Genomic DNA, 20,071 nt, shown 5'->3' with positions numbered 1-20,071 from the left:
ATCGTTGTAGAAAATATTCTTAACCATAAAATTCGTCATAGAGACCATTACATAGATAAGAATTTAGGATTGTCAAAGACTGTGCAACAGTACAGGTTGTCCTAAAATAAATGACCGAATAAACTAGTACTAAAGCTAAACAAGATAAAACACAAGTTCACAACAGAAGCTTCACAATGCTATGTCTCGAGAAATTTTAAGAAATCACCTACATTGGAAACGCAAAATAATGCCAATAATGAAGAGAATTAATCTGCCTCTAAAAGTAACATTTCAAACGCAAAATAACATTTCACAAGAAAGTTGGGCGCAAAATGCCTCTAAAAGTAGCAACTGGCCCAAAAGTGGCTGGCTCCGTATTTTTGCATCAGCCCCTTCCGCGTCCAGCACCTGTCACCAAAAGCAAAATGACCGTTATGATACGAGGCATCAACTCATTCAAGAGGTACACTTGAAATACTATGAATATGCTGATATGTTAAAATCAAGAGTTTATACACAGTACTGGCCAAAAGGTGTCCGCCAACATAAAAAAAATATAAGAATTTATTTTTTGTTTTGAAAAAATAATTTGAATATCTTGATCATCAGGCAATGGTGAAACAAATTATTGATGGACCACAATTGGTAGATAATCTACCAATTCACTCATGCACGGATAAGAGCTCTTTCTCAAGTTATATTCATCTTACACAATTTGAAACTTACCTCTGTTTCCACCTGTCTTTCCTCCTGAACCACCTCTGCCACGGCCTCCACCAGTGGCCTTAGCACCTCCATCATCAAGGCCACGCCCGATGCCTTTCACTGGTCTTCCACCATCCTCCCTACCTCTTCCTCTTCCACGTCCTAAACCAGGTGGCTTCCGGTCTAAAAAAGGTCAGCCAAAAGGATTTTATTTTATCTCGGAAGTGGAATAGTTAATTTCCTGAATGCAAAGATGCTTCTTTCAAAGTAGTACAACTTTGATTTCATCTTCTCATTCATAGAAGTATGATAGATAACCATACAATATAAATGAATATGTTAAAGCATACCTGAGCGGCTCTTGGTTTCTTCCTGAACTTTATCAATCACCTAAACATGAAGAAAGTTACATTATTAGATGAGCAACATAGCCCATTTAAGCATGGAAATGACACAAAGACCATCTATAACTTAGAAAAGCTTGCACTTTGAAACCAAAGATGAGTAATATCACTATACTCAGACGCTTCGTATGGTGTTTGACTTAAGCAGAAAGCATTCATATGTTTCTTTTTCTTCTTTCTATCATTTTTGGTGGTTAGTGGAGATTGGAATTAGAAATTGATCAAAATTCCACAAAAGAATCATTGTTTACAAAAGTGGAGGTAAATATTTTCTCGTGGCATATTGGAACTTGGTACACTTTCAATTGTACCCTAAGTAAAATGCTTTAATGATTGGGGAAAGAAATGGGGATAAGTGTAGCCTAAACACGCAGTAATTTACCTCATCAGGAACTCGAAGATACTTAATAGTATTCCCACGTATATAACATTCAGGCATTCGCCAAAACCTATCTCCATCCTTCAATTTCCAAAAAACAATCATCATTCGAAGAAACCCTTATTAAAAAGCATATTCCAGTAAAACAAAAACACACAAGGAGTAAGTTATGACAAGGGTACCTTAGAGGTACAGATGACTTCTCGGAGATGGATGTTCATCCAAGTATCACAATTGACCAAATGTCCATTGTAAGTCTCCCCATTTTTCAGTTCCACCAACTGTTACAACATACAATCACCATGAATTACAAGCTGCAGCAAAAAGAAAAAGTGGTAAAACAAAGTCCGCATTGCAGCTTTAAACATCCATATTAAGGTCAAATACGGCGAAAGTTTAGACTCTTACCATGGGGTGACCCTGTGCAGTCTTAAGTAGAGAAAGAGGAAGCTGCAATGAACAAAATCAAGTATCTCAATAAAGCTAAAACTAATAAATGGAAAAAATGGAAAAGAACCCTATTTTCGTGAATCTACTTCGGTAGAAATAGCTACCATCTTTTAGGGCACAGGAAGTGAACCCAGCGAACTCCAGCGACCTTACCTGCGACAAGCAAGTAAATCTACAAAAAAAAGAGAAAAGAAAGTTCCAAATCTTGTTCAGATCGAGAATATAACAGTGGAGACAACTCCAGGCTTAGGCTCAAAATCTTTCAGTTGGCCAAAACCTCAGTTTCGTGAGACTAACAGAGAACAAAACTAAAATCGTTAAACCCTAAATCCAGGAGGAGAGTAAGCCTAATTTGAAATTACCAAGTAAGGAACGTGTTTTCGATCTTTCCTCCCTCGTTCTTAAGCGATCGATTCGAGCAGGGTTTTCACGAGGAGACCTCCCTCCCTCCCCCTTCTTTTTTTTTTTCTTTGTTTTTTTTTAGCTTGTCAATTATTTTGAAGCCCTTATTTATATTTATCAGTGCAGACGGTGGGGGAGAGAAGCCGGTAAAGTTTTAAAAATAAATTATGTATTGAAATTCTAATAATTTTTAATTTTTCCTCTTATTTTCGAAAAAGTTTCATCCCTTAAATTACCCTTTTTTTTTTTTTTTTTATAGGTCTGTTGGGTAGCATTAAATTTAGGAATAGCAGGACAAACAATTTTCAATTCTTACATTACAATTAGCAAAACTTTATCCAAGGATGGAGTTAGGAAAGATTACTTGAAGGGATCAAACGAAGTTTTTTTTTTTTATTTTAAGAGTCAAATATAAATTTTTTCAATATTTTGATGGATTAAAATATAAATCTTAAAGGAACATCTACATAGCTCCGCTTCTGATTTTATCTATTCTGGCTTCTGAACATCACTAACAATTCTGAAAACACTTTGTATAAAAAATTCCTCAATGGTAAGTTTAGAAATTATCCACTGTCAAAATTTAAAGGAACCGAGAAAATATCCACCAACCATATTATTTAATGTTAACAAATATTATTAAACCGCTTTAAAAACTATTAAGAAAATAAAACCAAAATAAAAAATATAAATGTCAACTCAGCTTCATATACTATGACAAGTCAAGTTACATATAGCTATCATATATTTTTATAGATAGAGATATAACTTTATTTTAAAAAAATTCAATAAAAATATTCTATTTATTAAATGTTTAAAGAATGAAATAACTAAATGTTATATCACGTAACAAAAACCAACTGAAAATTTGAAGATTTCTTTAAAAATTAAAAAATGAAAAATCAAATGTGCAGTATGAGATAGACAACGTATTAACATATTCATCATTTCGTCCAAACACAAATATTAAAATATTTATTTAATTTCTCAGAGACTAAGCGCCACTGCGCCAGCTAGCCTTCCATTTCCATATATGGTCGAAAATGTTTTTGTTCCACCTAGCAACGGTAAGAGATTCAGCTGTCTGTAAAAATTTCCTTTTATCTTCTAACACTGGAGTGAAAAGTTTCGTTTAATGAAAAATACTAGGCCTATAGACAGGAGTTAGTCTAAATGAAAAAGACTCAGGGTTCTTAAATAAGAGTTGAGTGTTCAATCCCTAATATATACCTGGAACACCACCGCACTCAGCATTTCAAAAAGCCCGAAGCGCGATTTCATGAAATTGCTTTTTTGTACAAGCGTTTACAGTTTAATTACGCCAAAAAAATAATTTGATTGATCACAGAGGAATTCAGGGTTTCTATGCCTGTAATCTATCATAAAATTGCTGCATGATTTACTAGGTGTATGTACAATAAATTAAGAAAAGTTCTGGTTAGCAACTGTCATTTAAAGGGTCCATCACAATGTTCCATCATTTTCTTCTGATCTTTTGTAAATGGATGTTAAGTCTAACAAATGGCGCATCGTTGGCCTTCCATGGGGACAGTTCCATGGTGATTTTAGATCTGCCAAATGCTCCAGTATCTGAGAAAGGAATGCAGAACAGATAATTTAGTAAATTTTCACTTTTCTCTATGTATTCTGTAAAATGTTGATATCATTAAAGCAGAGAATGACTAGAATAAAGAGAAATAACATGCACATTAAGCTTTATCACCACTGCAACTAATGACCGAGAACACAGTCTTGAATTCAAAAGGTATTATACACATCTGCACTGTTGAGCAATATTAAGCTTCTAGTTGATTGATCATGTTTTGTGATGGGAATATTATCTTACTCTACGTAGAATACCTTTTGCATCTCATTCCTTCCTAGAGGATCTCCAATCATAATAGATGACCTGCATGCCCGTGATGCCAGCATTGCACGAACTCTTGATGGGCAGACAGAATCATGTGTGTCCATTTTGTAACTACCAATTATTGAGCAGTCCCCTTGACTATCGGCTAGCGTAGAGATCAAGTCCTTGACATCTGTTTCAAGCAAATATTAGTAATTCAACTTTTTCCATAATTATTCTAATACAGGATCATATTTAGCAGATAAAATTGAGAAACCACTGTCAATCTATTCTTTACCATGGAGTTGTAGAGCATTATATTTGTCTCAAGCGAAAAGGAAAAGGAAAAGGAAAAACGAAAAAAGAGGATTACCTTCAACTCCAAAAGTTATATTCTTACTAAAAGGGACAGCTTTTAGCTTAAATCGCTGCCCAGGTGGTGCATGAAGATCCTCTTCCAAAGCAAATCCATTTTTCCTGGTAATTGGAAATATAGCAGAACAAACACCACAATCATATAACAGCTGCAGAGGTTCAATTCTAAAATTACTAAAGAACAAAAAAAGATAAAAAATAAATGTGATGAAGCATGACAATCACCTGATTATATCCATGTTCATTGAAACAACTATTTCCTCCTCTGGAGATAAATCCAACCACAATGGCCTGCACACAACTCTCGAAGAGAAGGATCTCAATACGATGATCAATGAAGAGATTTTGGCATAAGAAAAGAAATTTGGAAGATTAAGACCTGTTAAGGTGGAAACAAACTGTTTTAATGTTTCATTTATTAAAGCTTTTATTACTTGTCAATCGGGGGATTGGGCCTATGAGTCAGTTATAAACCTATTTGGTGTTCATTTTCATTCTTCATGAAGTTTCGCAACCATTACAAGGGGAGTTTTAAGGTAAGAAAAGCACATTGGCTTTCAGATCAATGGTCTCACTGTCGAAGCACCAATTTTATGACAAGCCCAGTGAATATGGGTACAGCCGCATTGGTGATTATGAGACTCCAAGAGCCAATTCTCCACTTCACAGTTAAACAAGTGTACACCAATTCCTTTTAAAAAAGGTGCTCATAATCTTATAGTCGAGTTTTAGTTTGTTCCCAGCCATAAGCAGCAACAATCAATATAATGCGTACTTAGGAAACTGACATGCTTTCTTTTTTTGCATATTTCTTTATGGAAAAGCAACATAACATTGGCACGTTATGGTATCGTATATGTATATCCAGCACCAACTAACAGATTAACAAACATGCATAACTTGGAATTCCATAATGGGACAAAAAAATTGAGTTCTCTTCTATTAGTTTGTAGTATCTTCTCAGTGGGACAATTATATATCATTGTCTCATGCACATTCAAACCTTATCTTTTTAAAAGCAGAACAAGGAGAAAGTAAACTCAGAAGCATCAAGATAAATGCCAAACTTTATACAAGGGATACAAACTTAGAGCAAATAGAGATAAAAGAATAACAGGGAACACCTCAACAATCTAGAGGACAATTTTCTATTTATCTATTAGTTTTTGTCATCATTATAAGTTGGCAATAAAGAATGGACAATCTTATATTTCAGAAATTAAAAGAAATTCAAGAATGGTCATAACCCCTCACCGCAACAAAGGCTGCTGGTTCAAGATTGTCGATTGGCATAGCCGCTCAAAATTGTATTTCTCATCAGCAGCATGCTGAAAAGGGGAAAAAAAAAGTGGAGAAAACTTTATAAGAACAATATGCTAGTGAAAAAATTAAACACACAATACAAATAGGTTGCTTGTGACACAGAACAGAAACATTTTCTGTAATATATGAAAGCAGAACATGAAGGTGTTGAAAAACAAAGATAGTCTAGAAGCATGCATAGGTTACCTGATCCACAATAAATAAATCTTGGTCCAACTTCCCAATAATGAATCCAAGATTAAATTGGCCAATCACCTATAAACAAAAATGCTGCTGGTCATGAACTAAAGACTTTGAAATTTGACTGGGATAGATATATTATTAACAACCAGACTAATTTTTTACCACCAACAATGTGCAATAATCAGTGTTATCTGACTTTTAGTTTACCCAATTTTTGTCACACATTGAATTAGTTCTTCTGACAGGTAGAAACCAAGTTCCAACCTCAGCGAGAGGATAAAAGATGCAAAGTAACGTTCAGGTGGGTCAATAGAGTCAAGGCTGAAATTTGATAGCTCATTGACAAGAAATAAATGTAATCTATCAAGGCAAGAATTTTATAAGTAAAAAGGTTAAAAGAAAAATGATGGAGGAGTTGATGGGATGGGACAAGCAACAATGACAATGAACCAAGCACGACCAAACTTAAGCTTCTGTATAAGTGTGTGCATACAAAACAATGCATGTCACAACCTTCATTCTTCCAAAGTCCTGTTTTCTGAAAAGTCTTTCTAACTCTGTAGTAGCTGCAGCTAAAACCCTTGCCTTTCGCTCCTCATTATCTGGTTGAGAGAGCTCTAGTGTTGCAGCAGCATAACTCCTATGGCTGACCATTAAAAATTCTAGTTAGTGAAGAATATAATAGAATCAATGTTTTCCCAAATTTCCCTAAGAAGTTTCTACTTTCTAAACCTTTTCATCTTCATGCCTCCAGATGCATAACTGCTGAATTGTAATCTTGACAGCCTCTGCTTCCTTTTTTCTGCCAGTTCCTGAAAACTAAATTGCAAGGTGGAGCATATCTTTTGGGCAGAAGGCTTTGGAACATCTAAAGCTGAACCAGGAGATTGTAATAGAGAAGTGGCAATCAGATCCTCAGACATATTGTCAAGGCCCCTCCTTGGAGAAGTGAGAGATGCAACACTAACAATAGGTGAGGCTTTTTCTTCACCTGCAGGATCCTGCAGATATATTAATATGACTAAAACATCAAATATCCTGTGTGCACATGTCCATATCTCTAACAATGAAATGGAAATTGAAATGTAGTTATCACCATAAGATCTTCAGATATTTTCTCAAGACCTTCATGAGAAGCAATTGATACAACATCAGCCACATAAGTAGCTTTTTCTTCAGCCATCGGTTCCTGCACATTTATTGATCAAATGTGAAAATCAAAGATAGAGGCCACAAGAATAAAAAGAGGTGTGCATGCGTGTGAGCCATGCTGGTTAAGCTTCCAGGAAACAGATTCAGAATAGTTTTAAGGTCATATACCTCCCCATGTTTTTCATCATTGTCATTCCCTCTATATGAAAGATAACTTCTGATTCTGTTGAAGCTCATGTCTGCTCTATGAAACTTGGACGGCTCAGCTTCACTCACCTTAGCAGAATTATCAGCGAGCTGATGATTAAATGGAGAACTTGTAATTGCAGCATTAGGCTCAGAGTTGCCTTTCTTAAGTGGATTTCGAAGAGTTTCCTTTCTTAGGATGGGAATTTCAGATAGTGCTGTTCTATCATCTTCATGTTTTCTCTTACTTACAGTTACGAACTTTTTAATTGTTGACTGAACAGAACGTAGAGAACTATTAGAATCTCTATTTTCAGAAATATCTTTTCCAGCCGCACTTGAAGGGGAAGTAACATCTTGATTGGTTAGACTATCATGGCAAGTTGTTGGTTGCCCATTTTTAGTCTTCAAAAAACTATAGGCCTTTTGAATGTCATGTATTCTCAGACTGAAGTCCTTCGCTGTGTACTTTTCATCATTATTTTCTCCAACATCCGAGGTATCAGATTTGATTTCAACTGTTTGTTGCGGATTACTGCCTTCTGCTGTATGCTTTTTCATGTGAATTTCTTCACAGTCATTGCGAACTACAGATATCTTTTTTGGCAACACATTAGACTTCTCATGAGGAGACTGAGAGCCACTGGTCTTCTTCATATGCTCCTCATATTTGTTGACCAAATAAGTGGCATTACTTGGGGAATAAATCTGCTGTAAACCCTCCCTTAGAGCAAGCAATATGGAGTTCTCATCAGAAAAGAATATTTTTCTTTTATCCGGAGTTACATTCACATCGCAGGCTTTGGTTGGAACTGTGAAATTCATGATTGCTATGGGATATTGCCTAGAGTTTGCTCCTCTGTATAATTCATTCACAAGCTTGCTGACTTTAGGCATATCCACTGGTCGACTATTTACAAAATAGTATTGTCTATCTCCTAAATTGCGGCCGCTACCTTGTCCAGGCTTAGAAAGGAAGCCATCAACCTTGCAACTGTCTGATATGCATATGTTAACAGGCTGTAAGCAGCTGAAGGTGCTCATGCCAAATACTGTTATGATGTTATCTTTAAGCGAGTCACTTCCTTGTGTTTTAAGCACAACCGACTTTGCATTCTTACCAGTTGTATTGGTGCAAACTAACCGAACACCTTTTGCAATAAGCGCGTAGGCCTGCACATAAGAAAAGAAATGTGAATAATCACCGCAAATCCAACAAAAAATTAAACAGTTAAGCCATCAAGGAATACCACATAGAAAATAAAGGGTATAGTAAAAGAGAGTGGTCTATCAAACTGAGAGATCCCTTAACATGCAAATCCTTAATTTTATGGATGGTAAGATATCATTGCAACAAAAAGATGACAATAAGAATGCAAAAGAAACTAGAACACAGAGGAAAATAACATTATGTTATAGTATATAATCTTAATAACACCAATCAATATGTAAAAAGGCATACTATCAAAATGATGTGGCTGTTTTGCTTGGAGGAACTATGATGTAAATCTTATCAAAATATTATCAAAGGATATGGAATTTTGATACAGATACATTGTACATTCTAGAAATAGGCAGAATGAACTTGCCAGAGACAGATACATGAACTTTAATCACTGATATGCAATTATACAGCTAAATACATTTGCACTTCATAGAAGTAATGCATTTATTTTAAGGCAACAACTGCTTTTGGTTTATGTATGTCAAATTCATGCACAACTAATGCCATCATACAGCAATAGGCACTCTAAAAGGAGGTTTATGATTGATAACAACAGTCGGTATAAGCACCCACAAAGCTCTATTCAACACTTGCTTCCTCCACCATGGTACTGCTTCTGGAGCCAAAGGAACACTCGGTGCCACACTTGCAGCCACCAGTCAGAACATTATATGATATTGAACTAATTGAAGTTACATCAAAAAGAAAGACTCACATTTAATAAAGAAGTAAGCTTCCCATACTCCTTGCGAATGTTGCGGCTAAATTCTTTGCTTCGCACAGGTAAATTGGAGAACAACTTCTTAACAGTGACAGTAGTGCCAATTTGACGAGCTGCTTTCCTTTCAGCAGTTAGTAAACCTGAGCGATCATAAGTCAAGTGTGTTGCTACCGCCTCATTCTTAGTTCGTGTTTCAACAGTCAGGTCTCCTAATGCACAAAGTGAGCTCAATGCCTCCCCTCTAAAACCAAATGTTGTCAAAGATTGAAGATCAGGAAAATCTGCCAATTTAGAAGTATGATGCTTGAGCGCAAGAACCTGCAGCATGCAAGAAAATCAATAAACAACCAAACACATTTTTCCGATGTTGAAAAAGAAAAGGGGTCTCAGCTGCCGCCTGCCGAGATTTTTCCAAGTAGCCGAATTAACAAATAGCAGAGAAAGAACCAAAGTTACGGTGTCAACCTATTTTCTAGAATAACACAATACACTTGTTAATGAATGTCCATATCAAATCAAGTTGGACCAACTATGGGTACATTAAAATCGGGTAACTGCACAGCGGTGGAAAACGGAAACCAACCAAGCATTGCGGCTCCACACAGAAGCTCAGTCAAGAACTACCTGCCAATTTTTCTGCCGATTCCATTCGCATACGTACATATCAGCGAATTACTTCTACTCTGCCTCTACAGGTATAGCATATAAGTAATCAATCTTTTCTTGCGTGTATCGCGTACCTTGAAATTGTTCGGGGAAATGCCACATCCATTGTCGATGACCTGGAACCACTCTTCACCGTACTCTTTCAAAGAGATTTCAATGCTAGTGGCGCCAGCGTCCAAACTGTTTTCAACCAGCTCCTTCACAGCCGATGAAAGGTCCAAAATCACTTGACCAGCGCATATTCTATGCACAACACCTTTGTTTATAGGCCTAATAATCGAAGAACTTACATTAATTGTTTCTTCCATTTAAACCGTACTAAGAGAAATTGAACATTTGCGGATCAAAGTGATAAACCCCAGAAATCCACGACACAAATTGGTTCGTGCGAAGAATTGAATGTTGTAGAGTCAAGGGATTAGGGCATCGATTTTGTGACAAGATAGAGACTAGAGTAGAGGGTCTGCTTCGTCGCGGCCGAGGGTTTGCCGCCAAAAATACTAGAGGGAAATAGAGCTCGTTTATTTGCTAATTGCCATTTTAGTAATTTAAAAAGGGATAAGGCTTCCTCTAAAATTAAAATTGGAAACAGTATACAATTTATTTACAAATTAAATTTTTTGTGCAATTTATCTTTTAAGTTTGCAGGAACAGAAGAAAAAGTCAATATTTTACTGAAAAATAAATTATTTAATTTAAAGTAAAAATAATTAAAAATATTTTAATTTGATTGAAATAAATATATTAAAGATAATTGAAAAAAAATAATAAATATTTCTCAAAATAAATATTCACCATAATCAAACTGAGGGTAAATTGTGCCTAAAAAAAATCATGACAAAGTCAGGCAAAAATGTTAGACAAAAATAATGATAAACTACACACCAGGAATCATAAGAAAATCAGACTAAAATATTATAAAAAATTTAAATTCATTATTATCTTTGTCTATAATATATTTGAAATTTCACGTTCTTTAAAAAAATTATTAAATTTATCTAAATTATAATAAATTATTGAATAAATTGATTATATTACCCTTATTTCAATGTTAATTCTTTAAAAAAATTATTAAATTAAAATAATAATTATTGATCATATATAAAGGATAAATATGAAAAAGAAATTATTACTCATCGAAACTATAAACGTGATAAGTATTATGGAGACGTAGTATATTGTAACATAAAATATAATATATTAATATTTTCACACTTTATTTGCATTTATTGATAAAACAAGTATATTAAAAATTTAATCAATAAAAATTATTTTATTATTTTTTATCTCTAATTTATTGAGATATTGATAAAAGTTATTCATTTAACAAATGATCATAAAAATTTTATGAAAAAAATAATTATTTACATATAAATTTAAAAACATTATAAATATTTTAAGAGGCAAAGAAAATAGTTCAAGGTTTATGATATGCAGAATTTCAGCATTTGAGTAGTTGGTATTGCGTTGACTATATCTTGAATTCCCCATATTCAATTGCCCTGAAATTTTGACAGCATGTTCCCAACATCTTAGGGTACTGTTCTGGAAAATTTCATAATTTTTAAAGCTCATTTTCATTTTTAAATGACATAATTATAGAATCTGAAGTTCAGTTTTTCTCATGGTGAGCAGCCTGTACTAATTTAATTATAACTCCATTTCCTTTTATCCAATGGCCTTCCCCTTTTACCACGACCTACCCAACATCTCAGCCTATCTCGATGTAACTTTTCATGAATTTTGAAGTTCATTTGTTGAGCCAAATAGGTCAATTACTGAAGCTGAAGTTCAGACAGCCCAACTATAACAGGTCTAACAATGATATATTTGCTCAAGCATTCTCAACTCACTTCCAGCACAAATTCATGCAATTCAACTCTTCTATTACTTACACAACATCATAATATAAGATATATCAGAATCCTTAGTTCATGGCATATCAAGAACAAGCTCAAAATCATCCATCTTGGTGACTTATGCAACTTAGACTTTGAATTCATGCATAACTACTTTCAATCATCTTAAATCACCTTAAAATCACTTCTCATCACTTCATCTTCACCAAATCAGATTACACAAACAAGCACCTCACTTCAAAGTTCATGGACTTCAAAAAGTAATCCATAGAAATGAAGGAGGAAGTGAACATAACTAACCTTTTCTTAAGAAATACTTGAAAATTCTTTGATTTTCACCTTCTTTTTGCTTGGTTTTGACTCAAAATCCTCCTCCTCTCTTCTTGAACGGTTTGGCCTGCAACAATGAGTAAAGTGTCGTGGTTCTTTCCTCTTCTTCAATAAAATTATATAATAAACTTTATTAAAAATTCCTTTCATGTCCTTTAAATGCCAATTGCATTATAATCCTCCCTTTTATTTTCCCTTCATACTTTGACACTCTAATCTTTTTACTACGTTAGATTTAAGCATTATTTCATATTTAAACAGTAACTATTAGTAGTAATATTTTATCAGCAATAACTTATAATGTTCATAAGTATATTTGTCTCTATCATGGCAAAAGGCAGGCGCGTGAGCTGTGAGTGGAGCCCACCATCGAAGTTTCGATTGAAGGTGCCAGCACTCAAAATAATGCTGCTGCTCTTTGCTTCGTTCGTGTAAACCTTCTATTGTACTCTACCTTCACGACTGTTCCGGTCGCATCATTTTCTCATCTTTTCGTTAGTTTTATTAATTTTTGAATATTAAATTTGTAAATTTCACAAGGTAAATATATCAAGTAACTAAAATTTACCTTTTCAAAAAAAAAAAATTCAATTAAAACCTCTTGAAATTTAATGTTAAACTAATCCATAATAAATAATATTTGTGATTGAAAAATTATACTCCCTTCCTTTCAAAATGTTTGTCCTGACTTTTGTATAAAGTTTAAAAAAACACATTAATTATAGTGCCAAGTCATATAAAATATCCATACTTTTTTAAAATTATCCTCCTTAAAAAAATATATATTCCTATAACTTAAAACTATTTATAATGAGAGATATAAATGCAAAGTAAATATCTCTTAAATCAAGTGGACAAACATTTTGGAATATCTAAAAATAATAACGTTGACAAGTACTATGGGACGGAGTAAATAGTAAGTTAGCATCTCATTTTATATATTCATGATAATCATCTTTTATTCTAATTTTATGTTTTAAAAAATTATAATCCTATTCTTATATTTTTTTAAAAAAAATAATATTTTATAAAGTGATATGATTACTGTGCAACACAGTAATAATTTATATACCTATACTGTATATAAACGTAGAAATAGAGTAAGGAATAATGAGATTTTCGATATCGTCTTTTAATGAAATTTAAAATATCCTAAAATAGCTTTGGTTATAACTAATTTGAAATTTACATTTAATACCAATAAATGTTTGGATAAGTGGTTCGACACTCTTTTCTCCAAAATGAGATCCAGAGTTCGATCCTCGTGGATAGAGCAAATACTCGCTTTGAGTACTTTACCCCTTCTTGGCCAACTTGTGCAAACAAGATTTAGTTCCACCCTATTGAACCTAGGGGTACTTGTGATTAAAAGAAAAATACATTTTATTATTTGATTGAATATAATTTTTATATATATATATATATATATATATATATATATATATATATATAATAATAATAATAATAAAGAAAAAGTATATTTTTTTTTCCTGTATGGTTATAGGAAAAATTGAGGATTTATTTAGCGAGGACATAATATTTCTTTTATGTAATTCTTTTCATTAATTAATTAACTTATTTATTTGTCTATTTTAAATTGAAAGCTTAGAAAAATAAAGAAATAAAATTAGATCATAACATTATTTACTTTGTAATTTTCATTTATTGACGTTGCTATAACCTTTTTTTTTTTCATCTATCAACGTCAAGTTTCATTAAATTACAACATTTTCAGTTAAAGAAGTCATTAATTTTTGAAATTCAAATTGGTAATTTTTTTAATATAATTTATTTCTTGTTATATGATGTTGAGTTCGCAAAAAATTCTTATAACAATTTTTTTATTTTTTGTTTTTTTTTTCGTTGCTGAATTAATTTGTAACTACTGTCATTTTAATTTAGTAAGAGATTTGTATCTCATTTCTATAAATAGATGGTCTATTGATGATTAGACATTTTTTATTTTCTTAATATTTTTCCTATTGTATTCTAAATCTATTTGACTTAAAAGAAAATAGTATTTATAAAAATGAAAAAAAAAACTAGAACTATATATTTCTGTTTTAGTCACATTTCAGGGTTTTAAGGATTTGTGTGTATGTGCATATATTTATTTTTCTAATGTTAATGGGTAAGCTGTCGTTGTAGCCAATGTAATTACCATTATCAATTTAGATCATATACTCATTTTTTTTTACCAAGCAGTAAAAAATAATTTATTATTATTTTTTATTATAGTTGTATATAGATATTGATTTTTGATCGAGGGAAGGAGATTGGAAATTGAGTGACGACTTGATTTTCTTTTTAAGACACTTATTAGTTAAAAAATCTGTATTTATAAATTAAGGACCGAAGGATTAGGTCTATGGATTGAGTTAAATTTTATTTTAAGACCACTTCTTTATATATAAAATAAAATTAAGTACATAAGGAGTAATTTTACAAGTAACTTGTCTGACAAAGTCAAATATAATTAAGTAATTGTATTTATTTTAATCTAAACAAAAAATTATAAATTTAATATAGATAAAATAATTAAAAGAGTATAAATATATAACCAACATAGTCGACTAATAAGACACCTTATAAAAAATACTAGTATTTTATAAAAGTAATACGATCAAGATAAATTTCTTTTGTCAAATCATCTTTAAATAAAAGAATTTAATTTTCTTTATTTATATTTTATATTTAAATATAAATTGTCAAGTATCACAATGTTGATATTATCGTTTTTTTTTTAAGGCAATGTTGATATTATCTCAAAAAATGAGTAACAATGTTGATATTAAATTATCAGCAGAAATATACAATTGTGTAGTGAGCTGGAATTTCAGATTAAATAAATATGGCTAATTTAGCTGCGTGACAACCAGAGGTCGAGTAATCAAACTGGAGGGTGTACAGACAGCAGGGATGCACTGAATCATAGCTCTTCCAAGTCAGCTCTCTTTTCCTTTGCAAAGAACAAGAAGATATATAGTCTTATAGAGCGTGAAACTCGGACCCAAAGAAGAGTCGCATGCTTTGACCTTTAAGGCTTTAAGCAAAACGCAACCCTCCTCCTTCTCCTTCTTTTGATATAGTTACATACAACCGAAATAGAAAGGAAACCTTTATTATTTTTTTCTCTTTTAAAGGCCAGCCGATATGGACCTCATGACCCATTCTTCGTCGTTTCTTCTCCCGCCGGTCTCCACCGACAACTGTTCTTCTCTTACTTACGCACTTGTTGTGCTTAACCAACGCCTCCCCAGATTCGCTCCTCTTCTCTGGAAGCACGGTACTTTGTCTTCCTTGTTTTGGCTGTTTTTTAAGTTTGCATAATTGCTTACTTGACAAGTGTCTGTCTGTTTTCTTTTTTCTGTGTAGAACAGCACAGCTACGTCTCTGTGCGGATGGAGGTGCTAATCGTGTTTACGATGAATTGCCTATGTTCTTCCCAGATGAAGACGCTCTTGACGTTCGACACAGGTTTTTTTTTTTTTTTTTTTTTTTTTTTTTTCCATTTTCGGTATCTCTAATCTAATCTAAGTGAAACAATATAATTGGATTTGATTTCGAATGAAATTTGATGTGAGCAGTTAGATTTAGATAGGACTCTCTTTCTTTTTTTTTTTTTTTTTTTTTTTTTTCTTTTGTAAATGTGAGAATTTCTGGACGGCTTAACTGATTTTATATTTTAAATGTCTACTGATTATTGATCAATAAATGGTTTTGTTGTAGTAGTTGTTCCAAAAAGATAAGCTAAGCGTGGCCAAAAGTACCATATAAAGGGCATTTACCAAGAATTCTGTTTTGGTGTTAGTCTGTTAGAGTGTAGCTTTGACAACTCCCTGGAGGTTTTACTTAATTTCACACAAATGCATCTACTCCCTCTTAATTGAAGTTTGAAAGCAAATGTGAGCTTGTGGGGGCAAAAAAAATAAAAAAAAACTGTAAGGTTGCAAATATAAACCTTCCAGTGGAGAGAGAGGGGGAAAAAGAAGAGAGGGGGGGGGGGGGGGGGGGGGTGGGGGTGGGGAGCAAACCCAAATGAGATGAATAAGTAGAAAAAAGATAATTATTCCAGTGCAAAAGTTTTTGACAGCAGTGGGGACAAGTGCTCCCATTGTAGATCTGCCCTGACCTCTCTGAAACTTTTTTTTTTCTTTCCTTTTTCTGATTTTGTGGAGGAAAGAAAGAGAGCACCTGTAAAGTTATACAGTCGTCTCTCTTGGTTCTTGAGAGATAGGGTTGAAGTTGATATAGCTTATGGAAGAAAGCGTACAGCAATTTTTTTTTTTTTTTTTTTGTGTGTATATGTGTGTGTGTGTGTGTGTGTGTGTGTGTGTGTGTGTGTGTGTGTATACATATATACGCACGCTTGTCTGACATAGCCAGAATAAGATTTGATTAGTTGCACTTTACTATTACGAATGTGATGCTATTGTGATAATGCCAATGACTCTAAAATTTTGGATGATTTAGAAATTCTTTGAAGGATTTTTCATGCTTTGAACATGACGTATCATGATTGCAAAATCTCAATTCTTCAATCTAAAATGAGCAGTTGGGATATTTCCAGAAATTGATTTTAGAGTTCATGAAGTCGGCAGTTATATGTTCGACAAAGAAATCATAACCATTCATCTCAATTCAATGGTTGAGATGGGTTAAATATGATAGCGCACACTGACCCCAGTCATGAGGATCTTGCATTCTCTGGAGTTGTTAAAGTAACATAATATGAGTGTGATCATGCCTTTTGAGATTAACAACTAGTACTTGCTATTATCTGTACTCCTAAACAGAACTTCATGAATGCCTGCTGCTAGCGGTGGCATTTGATCAAAAGAAAACATCATGGCAGCATAGCTCCTTTCTTATCTTTAGCTCCTTGCTAAGCATCAAGTTTGTATCAGGCTATCAGCTTGTAATACTGACATTAAGTTTTAACAGGTATAAGCCGGATGTAATTAAGGGAGACATGGATTCAATCAGAGGAGAAGTACTGGACTTCTATACCAGCCTGGTAAGCTGGCCTGCTTGAACATTTGATTGATAGTGTGTAGGCAATGTGGTCCATTATGCCTCTGACTATCATCATTCAAGGTTTGCCAAGTTGTACTGACCTTGCTAAATCTGCACAAACATGTAGAATTATTTCTATTTTATATTTGCAGCATGTTACATTCAAATTTCATTTCTGCTTTTTATTTGCTAAATGGGCCTGCATTGTTTGTTTTATTGAATTTTCGGTTGATGATGAACTTGTTGTCTTCTTAGGCGTAGGTGTAGGTTCTCTTGTCTTATTTGTATGATAAGTATATGTATATGTGAAACCTCTTGAAGAGCTTGTCTTTACCTATGTCCCTTTGCCAATCAAGCCTTACTTTGGTGAGCTGGACTGTCTCAGATGTCTTTCTTGCTTGCTCCAATGCAGGGAACCAAGGTGGTCGACGAATCTCATGATCAAGACACCACAGATCTACATAAGTGCATTGCATATATTCGTGACTTCACTCCAGATTCAGACAAGTCTAATGTAAGTTGCATAAATTCATATCTGAGGCTCCTATATTCTGGTGTCTCTGCTTCTATGTGCACATATAATTATCTATTTAAGCATGAACTTATTGTTGCTTCCTAGTTATATATATATATATATATATATATATATATATATTTTGTTTCGCATTCTTACAACATTCTGTCCTTGTAACTTTAGCGTAGGAACTACTTGGTAGCTGGTGAAAAATTATTTATCAAATGATAGTCTGCTGTCCAAACATTTATGCATACAGCACCCGGTCAATGGTTTACATGCTTAGATTAGCATTATGACAGGCTTTGGCTCTTGTTTTAATTGGCAGCTTTGCATTCTTGTAGCTGGGGCCCTTGGTGGACGATTCGACCATGAGGCTGGAAACATTAATGTTCTATATCGGTTCTCAGCCATGCGAATAATTCTTATATCTGATGACTGCCTCATCTACCTCCTTCCAAGGACTCACTATCATGAAATCCATATCCAATCTTCTGTTGAGGGCCCACATTGTGGACTCATTCCCATAGGGATGCCATCTGGGAGTACCACAACAACTGGACTCCAATGGGATCTCAGTAAGTATATTGCATTAAAAATTGTTCTACTTGCTTTCTTAGCTGGTAAACAAAAACAGGCTGAGCTCACTCTAATATTATCTGGACGCCAGTGTCTATTAATTATATGTTGGAAAAGTTACCATTTTGTCTATATTTTGCTGAATATACAACATTGCCCTTACATTTTTAGAAACAATGTTCTGTCTATTTTTTGCCTCTATTACTATCTTTTTATCAATTTTGTGTTCTTTCCCTGTCAACAAATTGCAAAATTACTATTTTGTTCTTATATTTTGGCAAAATTAACTAATATATTCCTATATTTGATGGAAAAACTACAAAAAAATTAACAGAAGGATTTAACAATATAAAAGGCAAAAGATAGGGGAAAAACTGTACATTTTTTAAGATTCAGGGGCAAAGTCGTGTATTTTGACAAAATACAATGACAAAATTAGTAATTTTCCCTTATATACTTGCACGAATACTCTAGTGCTCTCGTACCCAATGATGGTGATTGACAAACTGACATTTAGAGACCTAACCGGAAAAGTAAAAATAGAGCTCCAAGCAAATGCAATAAGTGTGTCCACAGTTTTACTTTGACATGATACCTTAATAGGTTGGTTCTTGGATTATGCCATTGCTATACAAGTATTATCCACTGTAAATTCTTAGACATTTTGTTTGTTTCAGCTGACATGGAGATGAGGTTTGGTGGTCTCGTAAGTACATCAAACATAGTCAAAGGAGGAAAGGTGACAGTGCAGTCCAGTTCAGATCTTCTTTGGACAATCTCCATTAAAAAGGCATAATGCCTTATGCTTCGAAGATAAAGGCTAACTAGCAGCAGATTTGATAATAAGTTATCCTAACCTACACTGAGATGGCGTTTCTCAATAAAATCAGTGCATTTTAGGTTATTCTGTGTCCATATATGATTTTATTATTTGGAAGAAATTATGCAGCAGTTTCAACTCTGAATATTTTCTTCCTATTGTTATACGGGAAATCCTATTTCAAGTTAGATTAGGCTTTTAAGTTTGAAATATATATTTCTAACTTTTGCTGTTTGTATCATGCCATGGGAAAATAGATTGGGAGACATTATAATCATTACTCTTTCCATCTCAAAATTATAGTCAGTCCGAGGATAATCAGTTAAATTATAATTTTATTGTTTTTATTTTTTCACATATACCCTTAAAAATCTTAAAGGTTCTATATTAATGATTTTTCGAGACCTTCAAAATAGAATGAATTGTTAGTACATTGAAATTTTAAAATTAATTATCTAAGACTTATGTTTTCACTATTTGGCAAATCAAATAATATTAGTTGTTCACAAGAATTATTATATGAAGTAATCGTGAAAAAATGAAGATACAAATAGTGCAAGTGTTATTGCACTTAGGGGGCCTCCTTATGTTAGATAGTTGTAATATTTTTTTCGTATAGACAATGATAAAGCGTCGACGTTTCGCATGCGAGAGGGATCGGTTCCCCGAATCTCCAATTAACATTTATTATTGCGAAGTGCCTGTCTAGTGCATTTAATATTTTTGTAGAATTTCCCAAGTTAAGAGTTGCATACAAAACATCAGGACAACTGCTTTATCATTATTCCAGCACCACGCTCAAAATTGAATATAAGGATGTGTTTAACATAATATATCATTTGACTTTAATTAAAGCTAGACAAAATGTTATGTTTCAGATTTCAAATTGGGTGAGATTTTTATTTTTGTTTATACTCCAGGTTGACTCGATCATTTGTTCAAAACAAAATC

At 33.3% G+C, this 20,071-nt stretch overlaps 3 protein-coding genes across 4 annotated transcripts; 1 reads left to right on the top strand and 2 right to left on the bottom strand.

Moving 5' to 3' along the window:
• Positions 1–4: 4 nt before the first annotated feature.
• On the bottom strand, positions 5–2,441 carry LOC105642505 (sm-like protein LSM4). Of its 2 annotated transcripts, none has more exons than XM_089721575.1 (8): positions 2,283–2,441; positions 2,025–2,092; positions 1,879–1,920; positions 1,653–1,784; positions 1,474–1,551; positions 1,038–1,077; positions 709–870; positions 5–390 (listed from the first exon to the last, which is right to left on the bottom strand). In XM_089721575.1, exons 4-8 carry the CDS (start codon positions 1,689–1,691, stop codon positions 368–370), a joined length of 342 nt encoding a protein of 113 aa, XP_089577701.1. In that variant the 5' UTR covers positions 1,692–1,784; positions 1,879–1,920; positions 2,025–2,092; positions 2,283–2,441; the 3' UTR covers positions 5–367. The 2 variants fall into 2 exon arrangements, with proteins under 2 accessions (XP_089577701.1, XP_012082737.1); XM_012227347.3 differs by having other exon boundaries at positions 1,653–1,751; positions 2,283–2,440.
• A 1,134-nt stretch (positions 2,442–3,575) lies between these two features.
• On the bottom strand, positions 3,576–10,531 carry PMS1 (DNA mismatch repair protein). Its single transcript, XM_012227346.4, has 12 exons — positions 10,077–10,531; positions 9,331–9,654; positions 7,373–8,563; positions 7,149–7,241; positions 6,785–7,053; positions 6,566–6,698; positions 6,056–6,124; positions 5,801–5,874; positions 4,772–4,837; positions 4,545–4,648; positions 4,183–4,364; positions 3,576–3,912 (listed from the first exon to the last, which is right to left on the bottom strand). Exons 1-12 carry the CDS (start codon positions 10,308–10,310, stop codon positions 3,787–3,789), a joined length of 2,865 nt encoding a protein of 954 aa, XP_012082736.1. The 5' UTR covers positions 10,311–10,531; the 3' UTR covers positions 3,576–3,786.
• A 4,669-nt stretch (positions 10,532–15,200) lies between these two features.
• On the top strand, positions 15,201–19,417 carry TPK1 (thiamine pyrophosphokinase1). Its single transcript, XM_012227344.4, has 6 exons — positions 15,201–15,477; positions 15,572–15,668; positions 17,136–17,208; positions 17,620–17,721; positions 18,050–18,299; positions 18,978–19,417. The coding sequence occupies exons 1-6, from the start codon at positions 15,345–15,347 to the stop codon at positions 19,094–19,096; spliced, it is 774 nt and encodes a 257-aa protein (XP_012082734.1). The 5' UTR covers positions 15,201–15,344; the 3' UTR covers positions 19,097–19,417.
• Positions 19,418–20,071: the final 654 nt, after the last annotated feature.

The sequence above is a fragment of the Jatropha curcas genome, chromosome 5 (assembly GCF_041381405.1).
Source record: "Jatropha curcas cultivar XTBG-Jc1 chromosome 5, XTBG_Jcur_1.0, whole genome shotgun sequence".
In the NCBI taxonomy this organism is placed as follows: Eukaryota; Viridiplantae; Streptophyta; class Magnoliopsida; order Malpighiales; family Euphorbiaceae; genus Jatropha; species Jatropha curcas.
Note: the sequence above shows the minus strand (reverse complement) of the source record. Positions and strands in the feature narration are given on the sequence as shown.